The sequence below is a fragment of the Myxocyprinus asiaticus genome, chromosome 18, assembly GCF_019703515.2.
Source record: "Myxocyprinus asiaticus isolate MX2 ecotype Aquarium Trade chromosome 18, UBuf_Myxa_2, whole genome shotgun sequence".
Lineage (NCBI taxonomy): Eukaryota > Metazoa > Chordata > Actinopteri > Cypriniformes > Catostomidae > Myxocyprinus > Myxocyprinus asiaticus.
In genome coordinates, this window is record NC_059361.1 from 16,522,569 (window position 1) to 16,546,291 (window position 23,723).

The 23,723-nt window shown below is 39.4% G+C and overlaps 1 protein-coding gene across 1 annotated transcript; it reads left to right on the forward strand.

Moving 5' to 3' along the window:
- Window positions 1–5,957: 5,957 nt before the first annotated feature.
- On the forward strand, window positions 5,958–16,415 carry LOC127455853 (extracellular calcium-sensing receptor-like). The gene is made up of 11 exons (XM_051723995.1): window positions 5,958–6,230; window positions 6,528–7,065; window positions 7,150–7,355; window positions 7,476–7,678; window positions 8,236–9,127; window positions 12,850–13,106; window positions 13,461–13,752; window positions 13,907–14,716; window positions 14,915–15,142; window positions 15,293–15,416; window positions 15,502–16,415. Exons 1-11 carry the CDS (start codon window positions 5,973–5,975, stop codon window positions 16,413–16,415), a joined length of 4,722 nt encoding a protein of 1,573 aa, XP_051579955.1. The 5' UTR covers window positions 5,958–5,972.
- Window positions 16,416–23,723: the final 7,308 nt, after the last annotated feature.

Sequence of the window (23,723 nt, forward strand, 5' to 3'; positions counted from 1 at the left end):
GGACACCATACAGTGTATGCAAGTCTAGAATCGCCAGCTATATAAAACATAGCGCAGTCATGACATATAAAACATCAGGTGAGACTGGCCAATGATATATGTAGTAGGTGGAGTAGTGACTCCATGTGCTTTAACCCTTTAAGCTCTGAAGGTGTTTTCAAAGACTTCCTGTTTCAGTGGCATGTCCAAAATAAAGGGTTTATAACTCTACAAAAAAAAAAAAAAACAAAGAGGGTCAATTGGTATCATTTTAAAGAAAATTTTTCAAAGGTTTTAATGATATAGATTACAATAAATGATGAGACTCACAGTGTAAGAAACTGCTGAAAAATAATATAAAATTAAAAACACGAGCCAAAAATGTACTTTTTTCTTATTTTTCTGATTTGACATTACCTCAGGGTGTAAATAAGGTAGCTCCAGGTAGCTTTTATTTTGTTTCCAATCATGTCACCTGAAACTGAGTAAAATTTTGTGTAGATATGACAAAGCAATCAAAAGTTATAAGCAATAAAGTATAAAAAAAAATGTCTCCAAGTGTCCAAAAGCCTCTCCAAACAAATCTTAGTGTGTTAATAATTGTACATGCAAATACAACAATGACTAAAGGTATGCTCTCCCTCCAAAGCATGCAGGCAAGATTAATGAGATGGGTAACTCATTCAGTTTCATTCTGTGTCATTTGAGCCATCATAGTCATGTACTTGGTGCCATCTCCTGGTGGCTATATGTAATTAGTGAACGATCCTCTCTGCCTATATTTTGATGACTTCCACAGATGGTTGCAGCGATCTGAATCCCAATACGACTGGTTTAGCATTCCATGATGCTGGACAACGTACTACATCATTTCTGATTAAGTCATCTGATCCAGGAAAGCTAACATGTTTTCAGCCAGATTGCACATTATATGCTGTGTGCACATTGTGCTTCGTGTGGATTATCTAATGATCTATGCATCCAATTACATTGTGTACATTTTAACGAGAATCCCCTCCTCTAAGTAATGGTATGTGATATTTTATGTTATGTTTATTTTTTGTGAAGTTATAAGCAAAAATGCAGCTTATAAGCAACACCTATTTACATGTAACATTTATATCAAAGACACTTACTTAGCTGCTTAACTACAGATACTTAGCTATTACTCACTATATTTTTGTCTGTCAGTAAAACAAATAGGCTGGCTGTATTCTACTCTTTGAGAACTTCCCAAGACATATGACACATGGCTATTTGATCAGTTTTATGTTTTCAATGATTACAATAACATGTACAGTGAAAAATTATGAATAAATTATAAAAACGGAACATTTCTGAATTTGTCTGCAAATTTCAAGCACTTGTTCAGTTTTGGTCATAATGCCTACATGCATTGTAGCTTATAGGCTTTAAAACGATACCTATTTTGTGTTGGTCAAGACTGTAGTTATTAATATTTTGATAATTATTTTTAATGATTAATTACTTTAGATCAAATGGTGCCTTGGTAGATAATAGGGATCCTATTAAAACTATCACATTTTGTTTCTGAAATTTGAATGATATTTTTAAATCTTGTTGATAATAATAATTTTTATTTAGTGACCCCCAAAAAGTATTTGGACACTTACTTTAAGCCACACTTTAAAATTCATGAAATAAATAAACAGACAATAGATATACAGTTCAAAATGAAGACAAAAAGTATTTGGACTTCCTGGTTGAACATGCATGTGCATCCATGGCATGCTGTCGATTACCACAGAAAATAATTAGTTCCTTAGTTGGTAAAAAATAAATAAAAAAATCCACTTACAAGAGAAGTCTACATAACATCTATTAAGTATATAAATCCACTTGCAAGAGACATGACTATGCCAATGTTGTATAAAGGGCTCTGTATGTGTGTTTCAGTATGTATGTCTGTGTATGCATGGGTGTTTGTATTTGTGTGCATTGTGAGTATAGACATATATGTTAAAGGTTGGTGTGTCTGATAGAGTGAGAAATGACAGGTACACAGCATGTCATGAGGTGACTGCCATCTACTGGACATTTTAAGGAGCACACTCTGCTAACAAATATCTATGTTACAGTTACAACCAATGTTTTTGCAGTATATAGGACACAAAAGGCCTTTGGGCCACACAAACTATCTCTCAACTCACACACACTCAGATACATAGCCCTCAGTATAAACATATATATAGTATATATACATTAGCCCCAAAAAATATATGGAAATTTAAGCCACACTTTATAAATGTATTTCAAGTATATAACAAATATCAAACCAGTGGCGTTTATTTTAAAGAGATAAAGCACACATTTACTTTCAAGCAAAACTTTAACAAATAATTTGTTAGTTTTCTATTTATAAAACAATTTAAATATTGTAAATCAAAACAAAAGCATTTGGAGACTTTTGGTTGTCAAATTTAGTGGAACACATGCATAGTCAATGTGATAACCTACACCTTACTCTGCTAGGACAGCTGTGTGAACTGAGGGACTGACTTCATATTACATCCAGTAAAAATTACCCTGCTGGGAGCAATTGGTTAAAAGTAATTGCAAAAAAAAAAAAAAAAAAAGGCCCAAAAAGTGAAGTTCTGAAAAAAGGTCCATCACCATGTGTTTGCAGATGCCACTTGCTTTAAAATTTTATATCTAATGCAATGTCATTTAAGTGTGACAAAATAGTTCTAATGTTTTTGGGGGGCACTGTGTATACAGTATTTCACCAGTGGTGCCTCTCGTGATCAATTAACAACAAATGAATCGGTCCCACCTTATATTAGATGTCTTTAACTACTATGTTTGTACTTAAGCATTTAATACAATTTATGTATTATTTACGTACGCATTGTTGCATTGTACTTACATTTAGAGTACCTGCATTTAATTACATTAGTAGTTGCACTGTTAACTTCTATCCCTAAACCTAACCCAACCCTTACCCTAAAACCTATGTCAAAAAACCTAAACCTACCCCTAGTCCTTGTAGAACTTTACTGGTTGTTTAGACCAGTGTTACTATCAGAAATAACTGATAATTATTTCTTTAGTTATTAATTAATAGTTAAATTAATTAATTGAATCTAATTCATTAAAACCTCATATGGGGCTCCAGTAAACGTAATGCACTATATCAATTAATAATTAATACAATGCAGTCAATAAACTTCCGACTTACAACTACAAACTAAACAGTGATATGATTAGATATGGAAAACAAAATAATCCTATAACACATGAGGGTGTGTGTGTGTGTGTGTGTGTGTGTGTGTGTGTGTAAGGAGGGATGCGCACAAAATGGCGGACGTGACTCTCGTGGAGAGTATGTCACGCGAGACTTCCGGCCAGAGAATATGGCCGCAAATGTGGGCGGAGAGAAACCAGTCAATGGTAGCTTAGGGACAAAGCTGAGCTTTATCACAAAGCTATCTACTAGCCAAAAATGTGTGCGAGAATGTTTGTGAGGGGTCGCACGTGTGTGTGTGTGTGTGTATTACGAGAGAGAAAGAGAGAATTAAGTGACGGCCCCAAAGCCGATTTCACGATCGTGGGAGAGAAAGCAGCTGTTAGTTTATCACTCAGAGACGCAGTGGACGGCTCGTAAACCATCCCGCGGTCTTTGATTCTTTAATGGATAAACTCAGTTTGCCGGTCTCACCCGCGATGGCAGAAATGCACAACAGTCCAATGTGGTTGGACTACAATACAGCAAATCAAATTCGTGATAATTAATACCCTGAGTATTAATAATGAGCAGACATGGCGGTCCGTAAACTGTACAAGCAATAACCTTGAAACACAAGAATAACACACTATAATATTCTATCTCTGCCCAGACGTAAACCTCTGAATCGCATGAAATGGACGCAGAATGTGTGTTCATCCGTCCTTTAACTCCGACTCGGTTCCTCGAGGCTCGGGTGATGACGGGAGGCCGTTTCCTCGCTCTGTCGGTGGGCGATACAGCTGCTGATTCTCAGCGGGCTGGCGGAGAAATCAGCAACGTCGACTTGATTGCAGATGGAAGAGAAATCTTTTCTCTCTTCACTTCTGCAGGCAAACGGATGAAGATGCGGATTGCTCGGCGGTCTCCTTCGGATCCGTTTGAGTGTTTGGTGGAACACAGAGTAATCTCAACTCGTCCAGCGAGATGGAGATTGTATGGCCACATTTTCAAGTCGGACGTTACTTCCTTGTGCCACGAGGCTGCACCTGAGAGCAGTGATGAGCTGCGTCTACACACGGCGAGCAAAGTTGCTGGAAGCAAATCCCGGAAGCATTTCAGAAGTATTTCTACTCCTGATGATGTCATGGTTGAGGTGCGTTCTGTCGTGTGCCTCATCCAATAGGAGCTGAGAGTTTGATCCTTTAGTGAGCAAGGCTTCATGGGATTTGTAGTCTGTTTTGGACTCCTTTTGTTTGATTTTGGCACGATTTTTATCAGTACAATTTATGACTTGGTTTGTGGGGGCCTGAGTTAGGTTTTACGACTGTGTTAGGCCTGCCTTTGTCTACTATCTGAATACATGAGGCCCAACATCCTAAACCTACTCGTCCCTCAACCTCAGCTGCAGCAAATGTGAATCTTGTCAGTACACAGTAGTTAAAAACGGCAATATAAAATGTGACAAATTAATCTATTTGTTTTTTAATATTTTGTACCCATAGAATAGAAATAGTGGTCTACCATTATCCTGAAAAAAAGGTGAGACCTGGAGTGAAGTCTTTCCTGAGAAACCTATGTGGTACCAGCTGCTCTATAAATAAGCACTGCACAATTTTTTGTCATATATTGAGCTCTGGGTGAGAGAGAAAGACAGAGATGTGGATAACTCTATATATATGTATTTATCTGTCCTTTAACTGTATCTGTGTAGCTTCAATCCTCAGCTCACACACTTGTCAGGGTGTCATGGAGATGCACTGGCCATCTGTGATGTTATGAACTGGCAGCCGAGCTCTGACGGGTCGATCATTGTCCACACAGCTGGTGTGGTAGATGAAGGGGTGGCAACAAGGAAGGTGCTCTCACTGGATGAGGATGCATTATTCTGGAACTCTTGAGATGAAGAAAGTAACTAACACTGCTGTTTACTTTCTGGCTTCAGAACAGCTTTAACAGAACTATTTTATCCATATGATTAATAGTCACTAATAATAATACTTTTCAGAGTGTATATTTGACAGATACATATATCACTGTTTTTATTACAAATCCTTTAGCCCCCACGGTCAGTGTGTAGTGAGAGCTGAACCCTAACCCTAACCCATCAATAATGTTTCAAAATGCAATGATAAATTAACCCAAAATGACGTATTCATTCCCAAGGAGGTTCATGTAGCACCTCCTGCTCTATAGAAAAAAAAATGGTGCACAGTCCTTATAATAAATTATGGCATTGAGAGGGTGAGTGGGTCATACAGTGTTAAAGCAAGAGAGATGTGGATCACTCTAAACATCTACATGTATCTGTTCTTTACCTGTATCTCTTCTTCTTTCATCCCCAGCTCAAACTCCTGTCAGCTGCAAGGACACTTCAAGTTGAACGGGATGTACCAGGATGGAGACTTCATCATTGGGGGCTTGTTTGAGGTTCAGAACCTCAAAGTGTTCCCAGAACTGAGCTTCAAAGCGGAACCAGAACTACCAGACTGTGAGGAGTGAGTCTGGACAGCACAGGATGAGAACAGCTATGCCGAATCAAGAGTCTAAAATAAGATTTGGCTTATTTAAAAGAAGAAAATGATTACAATAGAAAGGATGATAGAGCTAGTTCACAATATATATATATATATATATATATATATATATATATATATATATATATATATGATTATTTGTACTCTGTGACTTCTTAAATTTAATCTGCTGAACTGATATTGTGTTGATATCATGACAACGATATCAATCATATAATTCTTTTGTTGCTTTTTCTAGATTCTATTTGGCAAGTTTCCAACAGGCACAGACCATGGTTTTTGCCATAAATGAGATCAATAATAATCACAACCTGCTGCCTAACATCACACTTGGTTACCAAATCTATGACAACTGTTTAAGGCTTGGAGTGGCATTCAGGGCTGCAATAGATCTTATTAGTGGGTCAGAAGAGTCCTTCTCTGACCTCAACTGCACTGGCCCACCCCCAGTGATTGGAATCATAGGAGATCCAGGTTCCACACAGTCTATTGCAATTTCCAGTGTCCTGGGGCTGTTTCGAGTGCCTATTGTAAGATATATATTTTCAATAAAAATTATATTTCTAAATAATGGTTTGTAAATAATTGGAAACTTGTTATTTAAAGTTATTCTTGTGTTATTGCTTCGTATTACTACCTAAACAGGCAGTGTAAAATTACTAGTGTAGCCAAGACTTACTTGCCTTCCTTTGCCCTCACTATTTCTCTCTCTTTCTCTCTCTCTCTCTCTCTCTCTCTCTCTCTCTCTCTCTCTCTCTCTCTATCTCTCTCTCTCTCGCTCTCTCTCTCTCTCCTCCCATTCTTTGTTTCTGCTACTTTAAATTTAGGTTAGTTACTATGCCACCTGCTCCTGTTTGAGTGACAGGAATAAGTATCCTTCCTTCTTCAGAACTATTCCCAGTGATGCCTTCCAGGTGCGGGCTATGGTCCAGATCTTGAAGCATTTTGGATGGACCTGGGTTGGCCTGCTCTACAGTGATGATGACTATGGCATCTATGCCGCTCAGTCCTTCCACCAAGAGATGCAGCTGTTTGGGGGGTGTGTTGCCTTCTCTGAGATACTGCCTTATGATAACAATCACAGAGATATTCAACGGATAGTAGAGGTTATTCAGACCTCTACAGCCAGGGTAGTTGTGGCATTCTCAACCGATCTGTTATCACTGATGGATGAGTTGTTGTTGCAAAATGTGACTGGCAAGCAGTGGATTGCAAGTGAGGCTTGGACCACCACACCTGTTCTGCACACACCACATTATCTGCCCCTACTGGGGGGCACACTGGGCATTGCCATCCGTCGTGGAGAGATTCAGGGACTTTGTGACTTTCTGCTACACCTCCGTCCCGACAACAATCCAAAAAACAGTATGAAAAAAATATTCTGGGAGAACATGTTTGGGTGCAAGTTTGATGTTAGAGGTAAAAAGGTAGAACAAAAGCAAGAACAAGGGAGAAAGGTGTGTACAGGGCAAGAGGATCTGAGCAGCACAGACACAGCTTACACTGATGTATCAGAGCTGAGGGCCTCCTATAATGTGTATAAGGCAGTATATGCCATGGCACATGCCCTCCATGATCTGATGCAGTGTGAGGAGGGGAGAGGGCCATTCAGTGGGAACAGCTGTGCTGACATAAACAACCTGCAGCCCTGGCAGGTAAGACAAATGGGTACAGAATTAACACTTTTCAGTTACAGAGCAAATTCTTACAAATTACACTAAATATGATATAACATATCTTACATATAATATATGCCCTGTCTGTAACCTGAGCAGGTAGTCCATTACCTACAAAAAGTGAACTTCACCACAGGCTTTGGGGATCATGTGTCATTTGATAAGAATGGCGATGCCCTAGCCATCTATGATGTGATGAACTGGCAGCCAAACTCTGACAAGTCGATCATTGTTCGTACAGTTGGTGTGGTGGGTGAAGGAGCAGCAACAGGGAAGGTGCTCACACTGGATGAGGATGCATTATACTGGAACTTTGAGACAAAGAATGTAATTAAAAATTAATGTTCCTTGGTGACGATGTGTAGTTAGAGCATTTACAAATAATAATAATATAAGTAATATCCAATTGCCTGATGAGTACCAATAAATAAAGTATTTTGCAGTGTTAAAAGCCATATTACTAAGCCTGGTCGACACTTCGCTGAAACTCTCTCAGACACAAACATGAATATACATAAAGATCATTTGAAATATTACAAAAAATTAGCACATTTAAGTATATGTTAAAACACCCATAAATATCACTATTTTAATGAGTGATAACACATGATGTCACCATTAGCCCCCGCGGTCTGTGTGTAGTGAAAGCTGCCCTCCAGGCACCAGACGAGCTACGAGGAAGGGCCTTCCTGTCTGCTGTTTTGACTGCCTGCCATGTGCAGATGGTGAGATTTCTTATACAACAGGTGGGGAGATTCATTGTCTACAAATTAAACTACTGTATATGAACAGGATTATTGGATAATGTTCATTACCATTATACTTTACTTATGTTTTCTTTTTCTGCTTTCACAGATTCAACAGAATGTGTGGTGTGTCCAAATGAGTTTTGGTCCAGTCCAGAAAATGATCGTTGTGTTCCCAAAGAAGTGGAGTTTCTATCCTACAAGGATCCATTAGGCATCTCCCTGACCACTGCCTCCCTTTTAGGCACTAGTTTCTGTGCTGTTGTGATGGTTATCTTTGCACATCACCGCAACACTCCAGTGGTGCGTGCCAACAATTCAGAGCTCAGTTTCCTGCTGCTGTGGTCACTTAAACTCTGTTTCCTGTGTGTGCTGCTGTACATTGGCCGACCGCAGTTGTGGACATGTCAGTTAAGACATGCTGTGTTTGGCATTAGCTTTGTCCTGTGCATCTCCAGCATCCTGGTCAAGACCATGGTGGTAATAGCTGTGTTCAAGTCATCTCGACCTGAGGGTAAAGCTACCTTAAAGTGGTTTGGGGCAGCCCAGCAAAGAGGCACAGTTGTGGCTCTAACTACTACACAGGTAGCAATATGTACAGTCTGGCTGTCAACTGCATCCCCCACACCCTATAAAAACAGCCAGTATATCAGCTCCAAAATAGTGTATGAATGTGCTATCGGCTCAGAGGCTGGATTTTGTATGCTGTTGGGCTACATTGGTCTGCTAGCAGCAGTAAGCTTCCTGTTAGCATTCATGGCAAGGAAACTTCCAGATAATTTTAATGAAGCGAAGTTCATTACCTTTAGTATGTTGATCTTCTGTGCTGTGTGGATTACATTCATCCCAGCATATGTCAGCTCACCAGGGAAATATTCAGTGGCTGTGGAGATTTTTGCCATTCTAGCTTCCAGTTTTGGAGTACTGTTGGCCATATTTGCACCAAAGTGCTACATAATTATATTACACCCAGAAAGAAACACTAAAAAGGCCATTATGGGTCGAGTAACACAAAAGATTTAATTTTACTTGTAGACTAAGAATCCTGTTGAATATGTGTGCTTAATCATAAAATGTCGACTTGCTTCAAGTGTATTTTTAAAATGTATTTATTCTCTCACAGGTTTTTTAGGTTCTTTTGACAAGTTTTGAATTGTAACAGTTTAGAAATGGTTGTAATGTTTTAGAAAGATTTAATAATTTTAAATGGAAACATAAGGCACCCTAGATTTGTATTTGGAAAATACATAACAATTCATCTACTTTTCTTTCTCTGTCCATGAGAATAATAAAATCAATAATGGTGAAACTTGTGCCCTATACTGTATATCCTATATAGAATACAGATTAATATAGATTATTTTATTTCGCTGTGCCACTGTGTGTGTTTAAATGTGCAGTATATGTATGGATTTCAGTGTTAAGTAGCACTGAAGAAAGAAGCTGTGGGGAGTGCACAGAGCCATAGTAATCAGCACCAGAGGTACAGGATGGGCCACATATGCATTACAAACAACAAAGTCCAATGCATGACTGCCATCTAGATGATATCCTGTGTAACACCCTGCCCATCATAAGACAATAGACTTTTGATGTAATTATAAGTGAGACTGAGTTAAAGAACTGCAAGTGCGACATTAATAGTGAAAAACTGCCTTTTTGACACATCAGCTCAGGTCTCTTATTCCAGTATCAATCAATAAATGTAATCAAATTTCCCAAGAAGGAAAACAGCTTAATAAACACACTAAGGGTGCATTCACACTGGCAGTTTTGTTCGAAAGCACAGTTCGCATGAAAAATTGGTAATGTGAAAGCTGTCAAGCGGACCGGGGAGCGCATCGCAGTACCGAACCCGAGACTACCTTAAGGAGGTGGTCTGAGTTCGGTTGCAATGGAACTGTAGCGCGATTCGCGTGAATGTGAAAGCAACTCGGACTCGGGTGTGCACTTCTTCAGGAAGTAAAGTAACCTGCGCATGCTTTTTAGCCGATGACGACATCTAAATATCTATCTATACACTTTATAAATACTATATATAAATACTATTATAGGTTAAAAATATAGGGTATAATAGGAGATGACAGTGGCGATAACTTCACCTTGGACACGAGCGTAAGCGTGCAGTGTAAACAAAGATGCAAATGAATTCCTTGCAATCAGCTATCTCCTCAAAAAACGCCGTTTGCAAGCAAGCAGCAAGCCGCCTTCCCCTGGACATCAGATGAGTTACACCATGAAGCGCACATATACGCAGTTGTCGTTCACTATGCTGTAAAAAATGGCACCAAAATAACAACCAAAAAAAAAATAAATAAAAAAAAAATAAAAGTATGATGAGTCGCCTTGTGTTCTCCATGCGTGTTTGTGATAACCTAAGACGAACGCAAATGGACCAGGGTTCGATAGAATCAAGTGAGTGTGAAACCAGACCAAAGCTGCAGGGGGCACCGGGAACAATCGCACTCGGAATCGGACCGCAGCAAACGTGCCCAGTGTGAAAGCCCCCTAAATAATGTTTTATTTGGATGGAAAATATAATTAGCTTAATATAAAAATGTCAAGCGGAAAGTACCCACCATGATAGATAAACAAACATGCATGTGTTTTTGTGTATGTGTGCGCATACTAGTGTTCTAAATCTGACGAAAAACCCCTTTGAGGACAAGACCTCATGTGGAAAACCGTTCAGTGCATACTATACATTAAATGATTTTTTTTCTAAAAATGCCAAAAGTTTTTAGAGTGTGGGTTAGGGTTAGTCTATAGTAACTGTAACTAGATAGGTACATTTTCTAGTTACAAATGTAAGTGGTGCTTGTCATGTCAAAACTCTGTGCCTTAATGTCACACCAAGAGCCTTGGTACACCCCCAGGTCAAAAGAGCCCACTCCCATGTTTCTATGACGCTTTAGGCTGTGTCGCATTTGGAAGGCTGCGTCCTCCGGAGGTCGCATTTGTCGGCCGCATACGTCATACACATATGTCTCGTTTCATAAGCGAGTAGGACACTTTGAATGCAGTCTTCGAATGCGACCTTCTTTCACGGGAATTCGGAGGATGCGTGAGGTGTATCCTTCGTGGGCACTCACAGCCCACAATTCTTTGTTTCAACGGAAATGTAAAAAAATAATAAAAAAATGATGCCAATTTCCCCGTAAATATGATGTTCACAAGCAAGGAATGTTAATACCCAAGTTGAAGTACCTCAGTAGATGGGTGCAGAGCATATTATATGCATAATTATATTAATATATAATTAAAATGAAGTATTAGACTAAAAGTACATCTGTAAAATCTAATTTCTTTTGTCTTTACATCATTATAACTCTCATATAATGTACCTCATACATTCCCTTCTAAAGGGACTTTGTTCCCTTCTCACTCAAAGTGCTCACGCTTGTTAAAGAGTGCCGTGCTGTCATAGCAACCATGTTACATTACGTTTCTGTTTTTCCTACGAAGGCCATCTCGTTTAAATGAGATTTGTTTAAAGGAGGACACTCGGTATACTGCAGCCTTCAAAAGGACGCGTCCTACCTAGCACGCAGCCTTCCAAACGAGACACAGCCTTAGTGTGGAAATATGGTGTTGTGGGTGGTTGCTAGGGCATTGCTAGGGATTCACATACTTACCAAGTGAAAAGAGGCCACCCCCAAGTCTCTACGATTTTCTGTTGTGGAGATATGAGCCCTCTGCCCCCTTTACAAGCACCTATTATGGTTTTTCAAATATTACCTTTCATGTAGTGTGTTACGTAGCTGTTTGTGCATGTAAAAAAGTCTGCAAAGTTTCAAAGATCAAAGTGCACAACAAATGGAGTTATTGACTCCCAAAAGAAAGAACCGATTCTGAACACCTGAAACGAGTCGTTAGTAATTCCAGACTAACCTACATAATTTGGGTAACAAAAACCCACCTCTGGTCTTCGCGAACAGCTTTGACCCGCCCTCAAACACTACACTAAGCGGTAGACCAATCACAACAGACTGGGACATCTGACCAGTCAGAGCAGAGTAGGCTCTCTGAAAGGAGGAGTTTAGAATGAATCCTTTAGAACGGATCATTGAACGAGTCTTTTTTGACACTGAAAAAAAAAAAAAGGTAATGCTGCAATTTAAATTATGGCAAATTAAAGTGTTTTTTGACCTTGGATGCACGTAAATCTATTGTATGAGACCTTTAAAACAAAATTAGGCACGTTTAAAAACCATAATAGGTGCTCTTCATGTGCCTTCTTGCCTGTTTTTTCACCCACTGGGTGGACATTGTATGCCCAATTGCTTATAAAAGTCATAGTACACCTCTCCTCATTAAGCTAATCAATTTGACACCTTATTCACAGTGTAAAGCAAACGGTGCAGAACAAGTTACACACCAAAGCTTTGGCAGAAAAAGAAGAATTGGTTTAGGGATTTTGGAAAATCCTTAAACAAAGGTCAGAGCAATAGAAACAGTGGTGACTTGCTAAAGCAAGCACCACTAAATAGAGTTACATAAAAACAGTAGACATTCTGCGTGTTGTACAGCAGTGTGTGTTTTTGAGACTATGAAAGCAAACAACAAAATAATTTATCAACCTGATCTGTCTACATCAATAATGTTTCAAAATGCAATGATAAATTAACCCAAAATGACGTATTCATTCCCAAGGAGGCTCATGTAGCACCTCCCGCTCCATAGTCAAAAAAATGGTGCACAGTCTTTATAATAAATTATGCATTGAGAGGGTGAGTGGGTCATACAGCGTTAAAGCAAGAGAGATGTGGATCACTCTAAACATCTGCCTGTATCTGTCCTTTACCTGTATCTCTGCTTCTTTCATCCCCAGCTCAAACTCCTGTCAGCTCCAGGGACACTTCAAGTTGAACGGGATGTACCAGGATGGAGACTTCATCATTGGGGGCTTGTTTGAGGTTCAGCATCTCAAAGTGTTCCCAGAACTGAGCTTCAAAGCAGAGCCGGAACAGCCCCAGTGTGAGGAGTGAGTCTGGACTGCACAGGATGAGAACAGCTAGCGAGCAAATAGTGTGAAAGAAACCCAAAATAAAATTGAAAAGGGAGACAATAATGTGGAAAAGTCTTTTGAATTTTTTTATTTGTATTTGTTACATGCATTGTACTGTATATTACATGTTCAGAATTCACTTACTGCATATCTAAAACAGTGTATACAATCTATGATAACTCTATAAGCAAGAAAACTGGAATTACTAAATGCAAATTATTTCATATTGTGAGTTTGTAATTCCATTGATTTATCTCTCTATGTATAAATATATCTCTTAAGTGTCACTGAATGTAAAAGTCTGAATTGTTTTATTTTTTTATTTTTTAGATTCTATATGTCGAGCTTCCAGCAAGGACAGACTGTAATTTTTGCTATAGAGGAGATCAATAAGGATCCCAACCTGCTGCCTAACATCACCCTCGGTTATCATCTGTATGACAACTGTTTAAAGCTTGTAGTGGCATTCAGGGCTGCCATAGATCTTATTAGTGGGAGAGAGCAGACCCTCTCTAACCTCAACTGCACAGGTCCACCACCGGTGATTGCTATTGTGGGAGATCCAGGGTCCACTCACTCCATTGCAGTTTCTAGTGTGCTGGGTCTGTTTCGAGTTCCTTTGGTAAGATACTGTAAGATAACTAAGATATGATATAAAAATAATAATAACAATGATGATATTGTATTTTATAATTATAATGATTTCTCTCTTTCTCTCTTACAGTACATTCTTCATTTCTCTGTTTTTTTTTTTTTTTTTTTTTTTTCTCAATTAGATCAGCTACTATGCCACCTGCTCCTGTTTGAGTGACAGAAAAAAGTACCCCTCTTTCTTCAGAACTATCCCCAGTGATGCCTTCCAGGTGAAGGCTATGGTTCAGATCTTGAAATATTTTGGATGGACTTGGGTTGGTGTTATCTATAGTGATGACGACTATGGAATCTATGCCGCTCAGGCCTTCCACAAGGAAATGCAGCTCTTTGGAGGTTGTGTTGCTTTCTCTGAAATAATGCCATATGATAATCACAGGGATATTCAGCGCATAGTTACAGTGATAAAGGCTTCTACCGCAAAGGTGATTGTGGCATTCTCAACTGATCTGTTAGCTCTGATGGATGAATTGTTATTGCAAAATGTGACTGGCAGGCAATGGATTGCAAGCGAGGCTTGGACCACCTCACCTGTACTTCATGGTTCACGTTACCTGCCCCTTGTTGGGGGCACACTGGGTATCGCCATCCGCCGTGGAGAGATCAAGGGACTTAATGACTTTCTGCTACACATCCGTCCTGACCATGATCCAAGAAATAATATGGTGAGAATCTTCTGGGAGAACATGTTCGGGTGCAGGTTTCAGACTGGAGGCAGAGAGATAGAGGGAGAAAAAATGTGTACAGGGGAAGAGGATCTGAGCAGCACAGTTAATGAATATACTGATGTATCAGAGCTGAGGGCCTCATATAATGTGTATAAGGCAGTATATGCTCTGGCACATGCCCTCCATGATCTGATGCAGTGTGAGGAGGGGAGAGGGCCATTCAGTGGGAACAGCTGTGCTGACATAAACAACCTGCAGCCCTGGCAGGTAAGACCCACAGGAATAGAGACACAACTTCTCAAATACCCATTAAATTCTCACAAAATTACAGAAAGCTGAATGCAAAACAAAGACACAAGTATATATTAATATTTGCATTAAACAAAAACAAAGCAAAAATTTGCTACATATTCCACCAAATTACAAAACTGCATATCACACCTGCCCTTTCTACAAACTATACAGATGGTTCAATACCTACAGAAAGTGAACTTCACCACAGACTTTGGGGATCATGTGTCATTTGATAAAAATGGAGATGCACTGGCCATCTATGATGTGATGAACTGGCAGCCGAGCTCAGACGGGTCAGTTATTGTCCGCACAGTCGGTGTGGTAGATGAAGGGGCGGCAACAGGGAAGGTGCTCACACTGGATGAGGATTTATTATACTGGAACTTTGAGACAAAAAACGTAATTAATAAACTTATGTTAATGTCATCCTTTGTGCAGATACACAGAAAAATTTGAATAAATTCATGGAAAGTGAGAAGGCTTTCTCTTTATGTCACACACATATAAACCACAACATGTATGACTAATTACAGACAATGTTCTCTTTAGCCCCCACGGTCTGTGTGTAGTGAAAGCTGCCCTCCAGGCACCAGACGAGCCACAAGGAAGGGCCTTCCTGTCTGCTGTTTTGACTGCCTTCCATGTGCAGATGGAGAGATTTCTAATATAACAGGTGAAGAGTAGTACACAAACATATATTGCACATATTTTTGCAACTAATACACAACTCAGTTTCTTTGTATGTTTTTCTTTGTCAGATTCTACTGAATGCAAACTCTGTCCAGATGACTCCTGGTCCAATCCAGAAAAGACTCATTGTAATCCCAAAGAAGTGGAGTTTCTATCCTATGAGGATCCACTTGGCATCTCCCTCTCCACTGCCTCCCTTCTTGGCACCTGCTTCTGTGTCATTGTGATGGTCATCTTTGCCCATCACCGCAACACTCCCGTAGTACGTGCAAACAATTCAGAGCTCAGTTTTCTGTTACTGCTGTCACTCAAACTGTGTTTTCTGTGTGTGCTACTCTTCATTGGCCAACCACAGTTGTGGACGTGTCAGTTAAGACATGCCATGTTTGGCATTAGCTTTGTTCTGTGCGTCTCCAGCATCCTGGTCAAAACTATGGTGGTAATAGCTGTGTTCAAGTCATCTCGGCCTGAGGGCAAATCTGCAATGAAATGGTTTGGGGCAGCCCAACAGAGAGGTACAGTCTTAGTCTTAACTGCTGTCCAGGTGGTAATATGCGCAGTTTGGTTATCAACTGCATCTCCAACACCCCATAAAAACACAGTCTATATCCGCTCTAAAATAGTATATGAGTGTTCTATTGGCTCATTGGCTGGCTTCGCCATTCTGCTAGGCTACATTGGACTGCTGGCAGCAGTAAGCTTCCTATTAGCTTTTCTAGCACGAAACCTCCCAGATAATTTTAATGAAGCCAAATTCATTACCTTCAGTATGTTGATCTTCTGTGCTGTGTGGATTACATTTGTTCCAGCATATGTCAGCTCACCAGGAAAATATGCAGTGGCTGTTGAGATTTTTGCTATCCTGGCATCCAGTTTTGGATTGCTGGTGGCCATATTTGCCCCAAAGTGCTATATCATTATACTGCATCCAGAGAGAAACACTAAAAAAGCCATTATGGGAAGACCAGATGCAAAGAAATAGTTTTACATGCTGACTGAAAAAAATTATTTGACAAACGTATTTCTGTATTTGATATTGTCTCAACTGCAACTTGTGGTAGCTTTAATGTGGTAGTGGTAGTATTATTATTATTTATATGTGGTAGTATTATTGTTCAAATGACAATGGGTCTTTTTCCTCAAACAGGAGCAAACATTTTTTTTATATGTAAGTCATTCATAAAACCAATCATGGGTAAAATTGTTGCACTAAATTAAAGCTCCTGAATAAGGCCCAGTTTTTGCACCATAAGAAATGCCTTAGGCCTGTCTGTGGGGTGTGAGGAGCGCTGCTGCGTGACTTTTACAGCAGGCTTGTGTTGTGCTTTCACACAGACAGCGTTTCTGCTTTGTGACAGAGCTGCAGCTCAAACAAAAAACAAAACAAAAAGAAAGTTATTTCTGGTTAACCACATTGAGTTTTTCTTTTGATAGCGGACAAAATTATAAAATGGTTATTGGTAGTGAGCTATTGAGAATTATTACAGACTTGATTGTCATGAAATCTAATTATTGAGGAGGGGGACCACATTTATATCTAAATGGTATTTCATTTATACGGAACGGATAAATTAAAACTTCGGTTGATGGACATCCTGTTTCTATTTTTTTTTAACACAATGCACAGCTACTCCAGCTGCTACTTCATTGTCCCTATCTGTCTGAAATAAAATTATTCTACTTACAAATTTGTGTGAATTTTGTAATTTATTTTATTGGTTACATATTTAAATACATTATGACTGTAAGCCATCTTGTGATGACTCTGGTCTACTAATTTCAAACTATATGTATATAAAGCTGTAGCAATATTAAAAATTATAATTATAATAATTATATAAAAAGTAAATTTTTATACCAGTGGATTTCCATAAAAAAATAAAAAGTAGGATAAATAGTTATTTGCCCATTTTACCATGGCTGAATCTAGATTAAGTTTTACAACTGACTGGTCTGTGTTCGCTTCAGTTAGCCCCTGCAAACAACAAGTTGTATTCCTATTATATTTTTTTTTATTGGCCTTTTTTGTGAGCAAAATATAAATTTCATAAAAAATTTACAACATTATAGTAGATGTTTCACCTGTGACCCATTTTTTGGAGGGCTCTTAAAGACCTCATGAAATCAAAATTAAAATTGTGTTACATTCTATTAGCTTTAATGTCATCTATATGTTAGTGTACTTCAAAACGTTTACAAAATTCTCTTTCAGCTGATATTTGCCTTTCAAATGTGCAGTCTCTCTCTTCCATCTAATACACCTAGAAAAATTCATGACTTCACAACATTGCCGAGAAATTGTCCGATCAAACGCTTTCTAGATCAAGAATGCTTCATCTGCATCTGGCAGCACACCTGTCTGTGTTCTAACTGCCGCTGATGATGCCTTCGCAGGGCACTTTGAAAGGAGAACCATCTATGTTGTAGGATTGTTCCAAACTGAATTTCCAGTGTTAATCACTTAAATAGTGAGTTTCGAATGAAGCTCTCACAGTAGAGGTCTGCATTCCCACGGAACTCCCGCAGGACCCGCGAGACCCGATGAGATTTATTGCAGCGCCAAATTAAATTTCCTAGATGAAGGCGGTAGCGGACGGTACGTCCATGAGATATGTGTGGGAGTGGGCGGTTAGAGAAGAGCCTAAAAAAACAGATGTGGATATCTATTTTTGTATTAGGATATTAATTCATGTATGCAAAAAAAAGATTTTTGTTTTCAATGATTATTATTATTTTATTTTACAGTTCATTTATTTTTGACACCAATAAATAGAAATTTAACGTAAAAATGGGCACACAACACGTGCATCAAATTATCCAATATTTAGAGCAGGCTATAGTCAACAGCACTTCACAAGAATGGCAGAGCAAAGCGTGGACACACTGTGTCATTAAAGGATGTGAAACTGGGACTGGAAAATTGTCAATTTAAGTGTTAAGAAACCAACCTCAGGCAAGTCAGATGGCCATCAAGTCACACGTCATCTGATAATAGCAATAATAGAAAAATGTAATGTTATTTGTGTTCACTTGTTGTCAGTTTGTATGGCTTTTGCCCTATGTGGAAAACAACTGTGGGGTTGTGGGAACGGGAGCAGTCAGGAAGAAAATCACTGCAGGCAGATGGCGGGTGAACATGGAGTAAAATTCAGCGGGAGCGTTCAGGTGTGGATAGAAACTTGTGGGAGTGGGTGGGATGGAAAAAACAGTCCCACGCAGACCTATGTGTCACAATGGAGGGTAATTGTCTTTGAAGGGAATAGGGCCAGGGTTGGGAGGGTTACTTTTGAAATGTATTCCACTACAGATTACAGAATACATGCTGTAAAATGTAATTTGTAACATATTCCGTTAGATTACTCAAGGTCAGTAACGTATTCTAAATACTTTGGATTACTTCTGCAGCACTGGTAGATTTTTTCACTTGTTTTGACAATAAAAACTCTGCCAAAATACACGTTAAAAATACATTATCTGAAAAACCTAAATATCTTATGCAGTGTTCTTTCTAAAACAAGCTGAATCTAACTGATCATGTTTTAAAGATGTTTAGATATTTTTACAGGAAAACAATAAAAAAATTATTATCAAGAATAAGATTTTTGCCCTAATATCAAGGTCTTACTAGAAAAAAAGAAATTATGATCCAACGTGAATTTTCTTGATAAAAAAATATGATCGTGCCTGGCAACATGTGCATGTAAAATGGCTAGAAATAGCATTTTAGCTTAGCGTAAAGCTGACAATTTACATAAGGTTTATTTCTATTTCTTCTGCTCCAGACTTCCTTCCAACTTACTTATATGTCTGCTCGTATGAATGTAACACATCATAAGAAAGTGTTTCACCGCTGTTCAAATGCACTTTGGATCGCATCATTTATATGTATTAATGTTTTTCATCTTAAAGGACTAAATATTAAATGAAACAAATAACAATAAAATGCAAAGTAATCTCTTCAGTAATCAAAATACTTTCTGATTGTAACTGTATTCTAATTACCAATTATTTAAATTGTAACTGTAGTGAAAATACAGTTACTTATATTTTGAATTTTAAATACGTAATCCCGTATAGAATGTATTCCGTTCTATCATATTTTTTGCTATAAACCAATTATTGAAACCAAGCTGCAAAAATGCCTCATTCTCTAATTCAAGGACTTACCTACATCACTAGGTGGCTCATTAATTCATGACCGCCTCTACAGCAACAACATCAACGCCTACTTTAAATCATCGCACCCTTTGCCCTGGCCACTGGTGTTCAGTTCATATACAGAGAGAGAGAGCAGGACAGACATGCCTAGTGTGGCCTACTAACTATTCCTGAGTACCTAAGGGGACCCATCTGGACTATATTGAATTCGTTTTGTATCTAAACATGCACTAGACAGATGTCTTTGACCATTGTCATGTATCTCGAGCCGCTTTTAAAAGACACAGTGTCAAGTTACAACACTGAAAAGGAGACCCCATTCTGTTTCATTCAGCTGCTCTGCATCTTATAGTTTTGAGCACAAACACGTCCTGGACGCGTTCTTGTGCCAATCTGTGCTATTATTAATTGTTGCTGAATGTAAACATGCATTAGATGTGTTTCCGGCGATGTGCACCTCAGTGCAGAATGATACAAGTTCTTTCATCGTGCTTTGGACTATGTATGTGCATTTTTTTTCTTTTTTATTAGCATGGATTGCTTGTGAACCAGTCATAATTCAATTCAAGCTTTACAAAGGAACTGTTTTTGAAGGATGGTGCAGTTAAAAACACTATTGGACCTGATCTCTAAACTGTGAGTAAAAAGTTTCATTCATTAATATTTCAAATGACCAGGGCTGTAGCTAATGGGGTGAAAGTTGGAAACGATTCTAGGGGCCCACAGATCCAGGGGGGCCACGCAACAAAATTTAACCTGTATTTTTTATATATATAAAAGGGGCCCAGAGCAATATACAGTCAGGAGGCCCAGAATTGCTTGCTACGGCCATGGTCAAGACTGTTTGATATTTTATGGTGCTGCTGTGATTGAGAGAACAGTTTAATATGTTCAGATGCATTGTGTTGTATGTATGTTATGTGTAAACCCTGACATTTAGTTTTATAATGTTTTGGAGCTTGTTCATTCTCTTTCTATTGAGTTTCAAATATGGGGTATGCATAAAAACTTTACTAACATTATCAGTGGACCTCAGGAAGGATAATAAAATTATATATATATAAAGAGTATTGTGGCAATGGTTTGTGTTTGGAGCAGATAAAGGAGGAAGCAGGAGCCGGTTTCCACAGTCCACGTGAGTCACTCTTTATTAAAGAGCACCTATTATGGTTTTTAAATGTGCCTAATTTTGTTTTAAAGGAAACTTTGCAGACTTTTTTACAATCACAAAGAGCTATATAACACACTACATGAAAGGTAATATTTGAAAAACCATAATAGGTGCTCTTTAAAATAAACAGAAAACACTTTCCAGCTTTATGCCAAACAAAAGATTGTTTTTCAGCATCAATGGAAATCAAGATCAGCTTTTCAGCAAAACACTCTCAGAACACAGACACGCAGTCTCTGGTGTGTAACTCTCTCTGCTCTCTCTGAGGACTGGGCTGCTTTTACCTCCCCCGTCTCTCACTGTGAACATCTCAGGTGGATGTCCTTACGGCTTTCTCTCTCTCCAGACAGGCACTCACCCATGCCATCACCTCCATAAGTATGTCATGACCCCTTTAACTACTTTTAACTTTACACAGCATCTTAAAACTGCACCTGCCGCAAGATGCTGAAAAACAGATAGGTGAGATTTGATGAAGCGGTCAATGATATCGATCTGCATATACATTCGTGTACATAAACCAACAATTCAAAAATAGACATTTTGTGTGAAAAGCCTTGGACAGATTTACGTTTCAATTCATTCATTTGGCAGACGCTTTTATCCAAAGCGACTTACAAAAGAGGAGAACATAAGCGAATCATCTTAAGGAGACAGTGGTATGATAAGTGCCATATTACAAAGTTTCACTAGCATCAGAATAGTATTCAAAACAGATTAAAGTGCAACAAGAATTTTTTAAAAATATTTTTATTATTATTATTTTAGTGACTGGTTAAGTGCACATGGAAAAGATGTGTTTTTAGCCTTTTTTTGAAGAGTGAAAGTGAGTCAGCTTCACGAATGGAGTTGGGAAGGTCATTCCACCAACGTGGTATGATGAAGCCGAAAGTCCGGGAAAGTGTTTTTTGCCACTTTGTGTTGGTACAACAAAGCGCCATTCCTAAGCCGACCGCAGGCTTCTAGTAGGCACGTAGCTCTGCAGAAATGATTTAAGGTATGCTGGAGCAGACCCAGTGACTGTTCTGTATGCCAGCATCAGAGCCTTGAACTTGATACGTGCATCGACCGGCAGCCAGTGAAGAGAGACAAGGAGTGGTGTAATGTGCTGTCTTTGGTTGATTAAAGACCAGACGTGCTGCTGCATTCTGGATCATTTGCAGGGGTCTAATTGCACATTCAGGGAGGCCTGCAATGAGAGCATTACAGTAGTCCAGTTTAGTTATGACAAGTGACTGAACAAGAAGTTGTGTGGCATGTTCAGTGAGGAAGGGTCTTATCTTCCTGATATTGCAGAGTGTAAATCTACATGATCTTGCGGTCTTTGAGATGTGGTCCTTGAAATTTAGTTTGTTATCGATGGTTACCCCTATATTTCTGACCGTTTTGGAAGGCGTTACTGTAGTTGCACCCAGCTGCAAGGTGATGTTGTGTTCAACAGCAGGGTTGGCTGGAAAGACAAGGAGTTCGGTCTTGGCTGGGTTAAGTTGCAGGTGGTGTTCCTTCATCCAGGCCGAGATATCTGCCAGACAGGCAGAGATTCGAGCAGTCACTGTGGTGTTGTTGGGCTGAAGTAGAGTTGTGTGTCATCAGCGTAGCAGTGGTAAGAGAAACCATGTGCCTGAATGATGGGTCCCAGTGATGTTGTGTATATAGAGAAGAGAAGTAGCCCAAGCACTGAACCCTGAGGTACCCCAGTAATTAGCTGATGTGGCTTGGACACCTCACCTCTCCAGGCTACCTTGAAGGACCTATCTAAGAGATAGGAATTAAACCAGTCAAGCACAGTTCCTGTGATGCCCAGGGAAGAGAGGGTGGAGAGTAAGATCTGATGGTTGACTGTGTCGAAAGCTGCAGAAAGGTCCAGCAGAATCAGGACGGATGATCTGGATTCAGCTTTCGCCTGTCTCAGCGACTCAGTGACAGACAGCAGGGCAGTCTCGGTGGAGTGTCCACTTTTGAAGCCTTACTGATTGTCATCCAGAAGTTTGTTCTGTGAGAGATAGGCAGAGATCTGATTTAAAACTGCCCTTTCAAGTGTTTTTGCCATGAATGGGATGAGAGAGACTGATATGCAGTGTTCTATTTGTGTGGGGTTAAGTGCGGGTTTCTTCAGCAGCGGGGTTACTTGAGCCTGCTTAAATGTAGTGGGAAAAGTTCCTGTAAGTAGAGATGTGTTAATTATGTGAGTGAGTGCAGGTAAGATGGACGGAGAGATGGCCTGGAAAAGGTGAGAAGGAATGGGGTCAAGGGAACAGGTGGTGGGGTGGTTGGAGAGGAGGAGTTTAGAGACCTCAGTGTCAGTCAGAGGAGAGAACATAGAGACAGAGGAGTTGCATACAGGAGATGGGTGCTTGACAGGGTGAGGTGCTGAGAATGTATTGCTGATGATTGTAACCTTATTAGTGAAAAATGTGGCAAAGGCATCTGCTGTCAGTGATGTGTCAGGTGGTAGAGGGAGAGGGCTGAGAAGTGTGTTGAATGTTCTAAACAAGCTGCGAGTGTCTGTGGTGCTGTTGATCTTGTTCTGGTAGTATGAAATTTTTGCAGATTTAACATTATCTGAAAAAGTTGCAAGCAGAGACTGATACTTACCTAGATCTGCTGGATCTTTAGATTTCTGTCATCTCCTCTCAGCTGCCCTGAGGTCAGTCCAATGTTCACGAAGGATGTCAGAGAGCCAGGGGCTGGGTGGTGTAGTATGTGCTGGCCTTGAGGAGAGAGGACAGATGTTGTCTAGACAGGTTGTTAAAGCAGAGCTTAGTGTGTCTGTGGCAGTGTTTACATCAAGGGTGGAAAATACATTTTGTGTGGGAAGAGAGGTGGAAAGGCGAGAGGGTGAAAGAGAATGGAGGTTACAGCGAAAGGAAACCAAAGATGGAGTCTGTTTTAATGTAGATAGGAGAGTCATGTTGAATTGAACAAAGTAGTGATCAGAGACATGTAAAGGAGTAACAAAAA

Coding starts and splice junctions, on each gene's coding strand:
- LOC127455853 (XM_051723995.1), top strand. CDS start 5,973: ATGGTTTTTGCCATAAATGAGATCAATAATAATCACAACCTGCTGCCT. Junction 7,356..7,475: donor ACAACCTGCAGCCCTGGCAG/GTAAGACAAATG, acceptor TAACCTGAGCAG/GTAGTCCATTACCTACAAAA. Junction 13,753..13,906: donor GTCTGTTTCGAGTTCCTTTG/GTAAGATACTGT, acceptor TTTCTCAATTAG/ATCAGCTACTATGCCACCTG.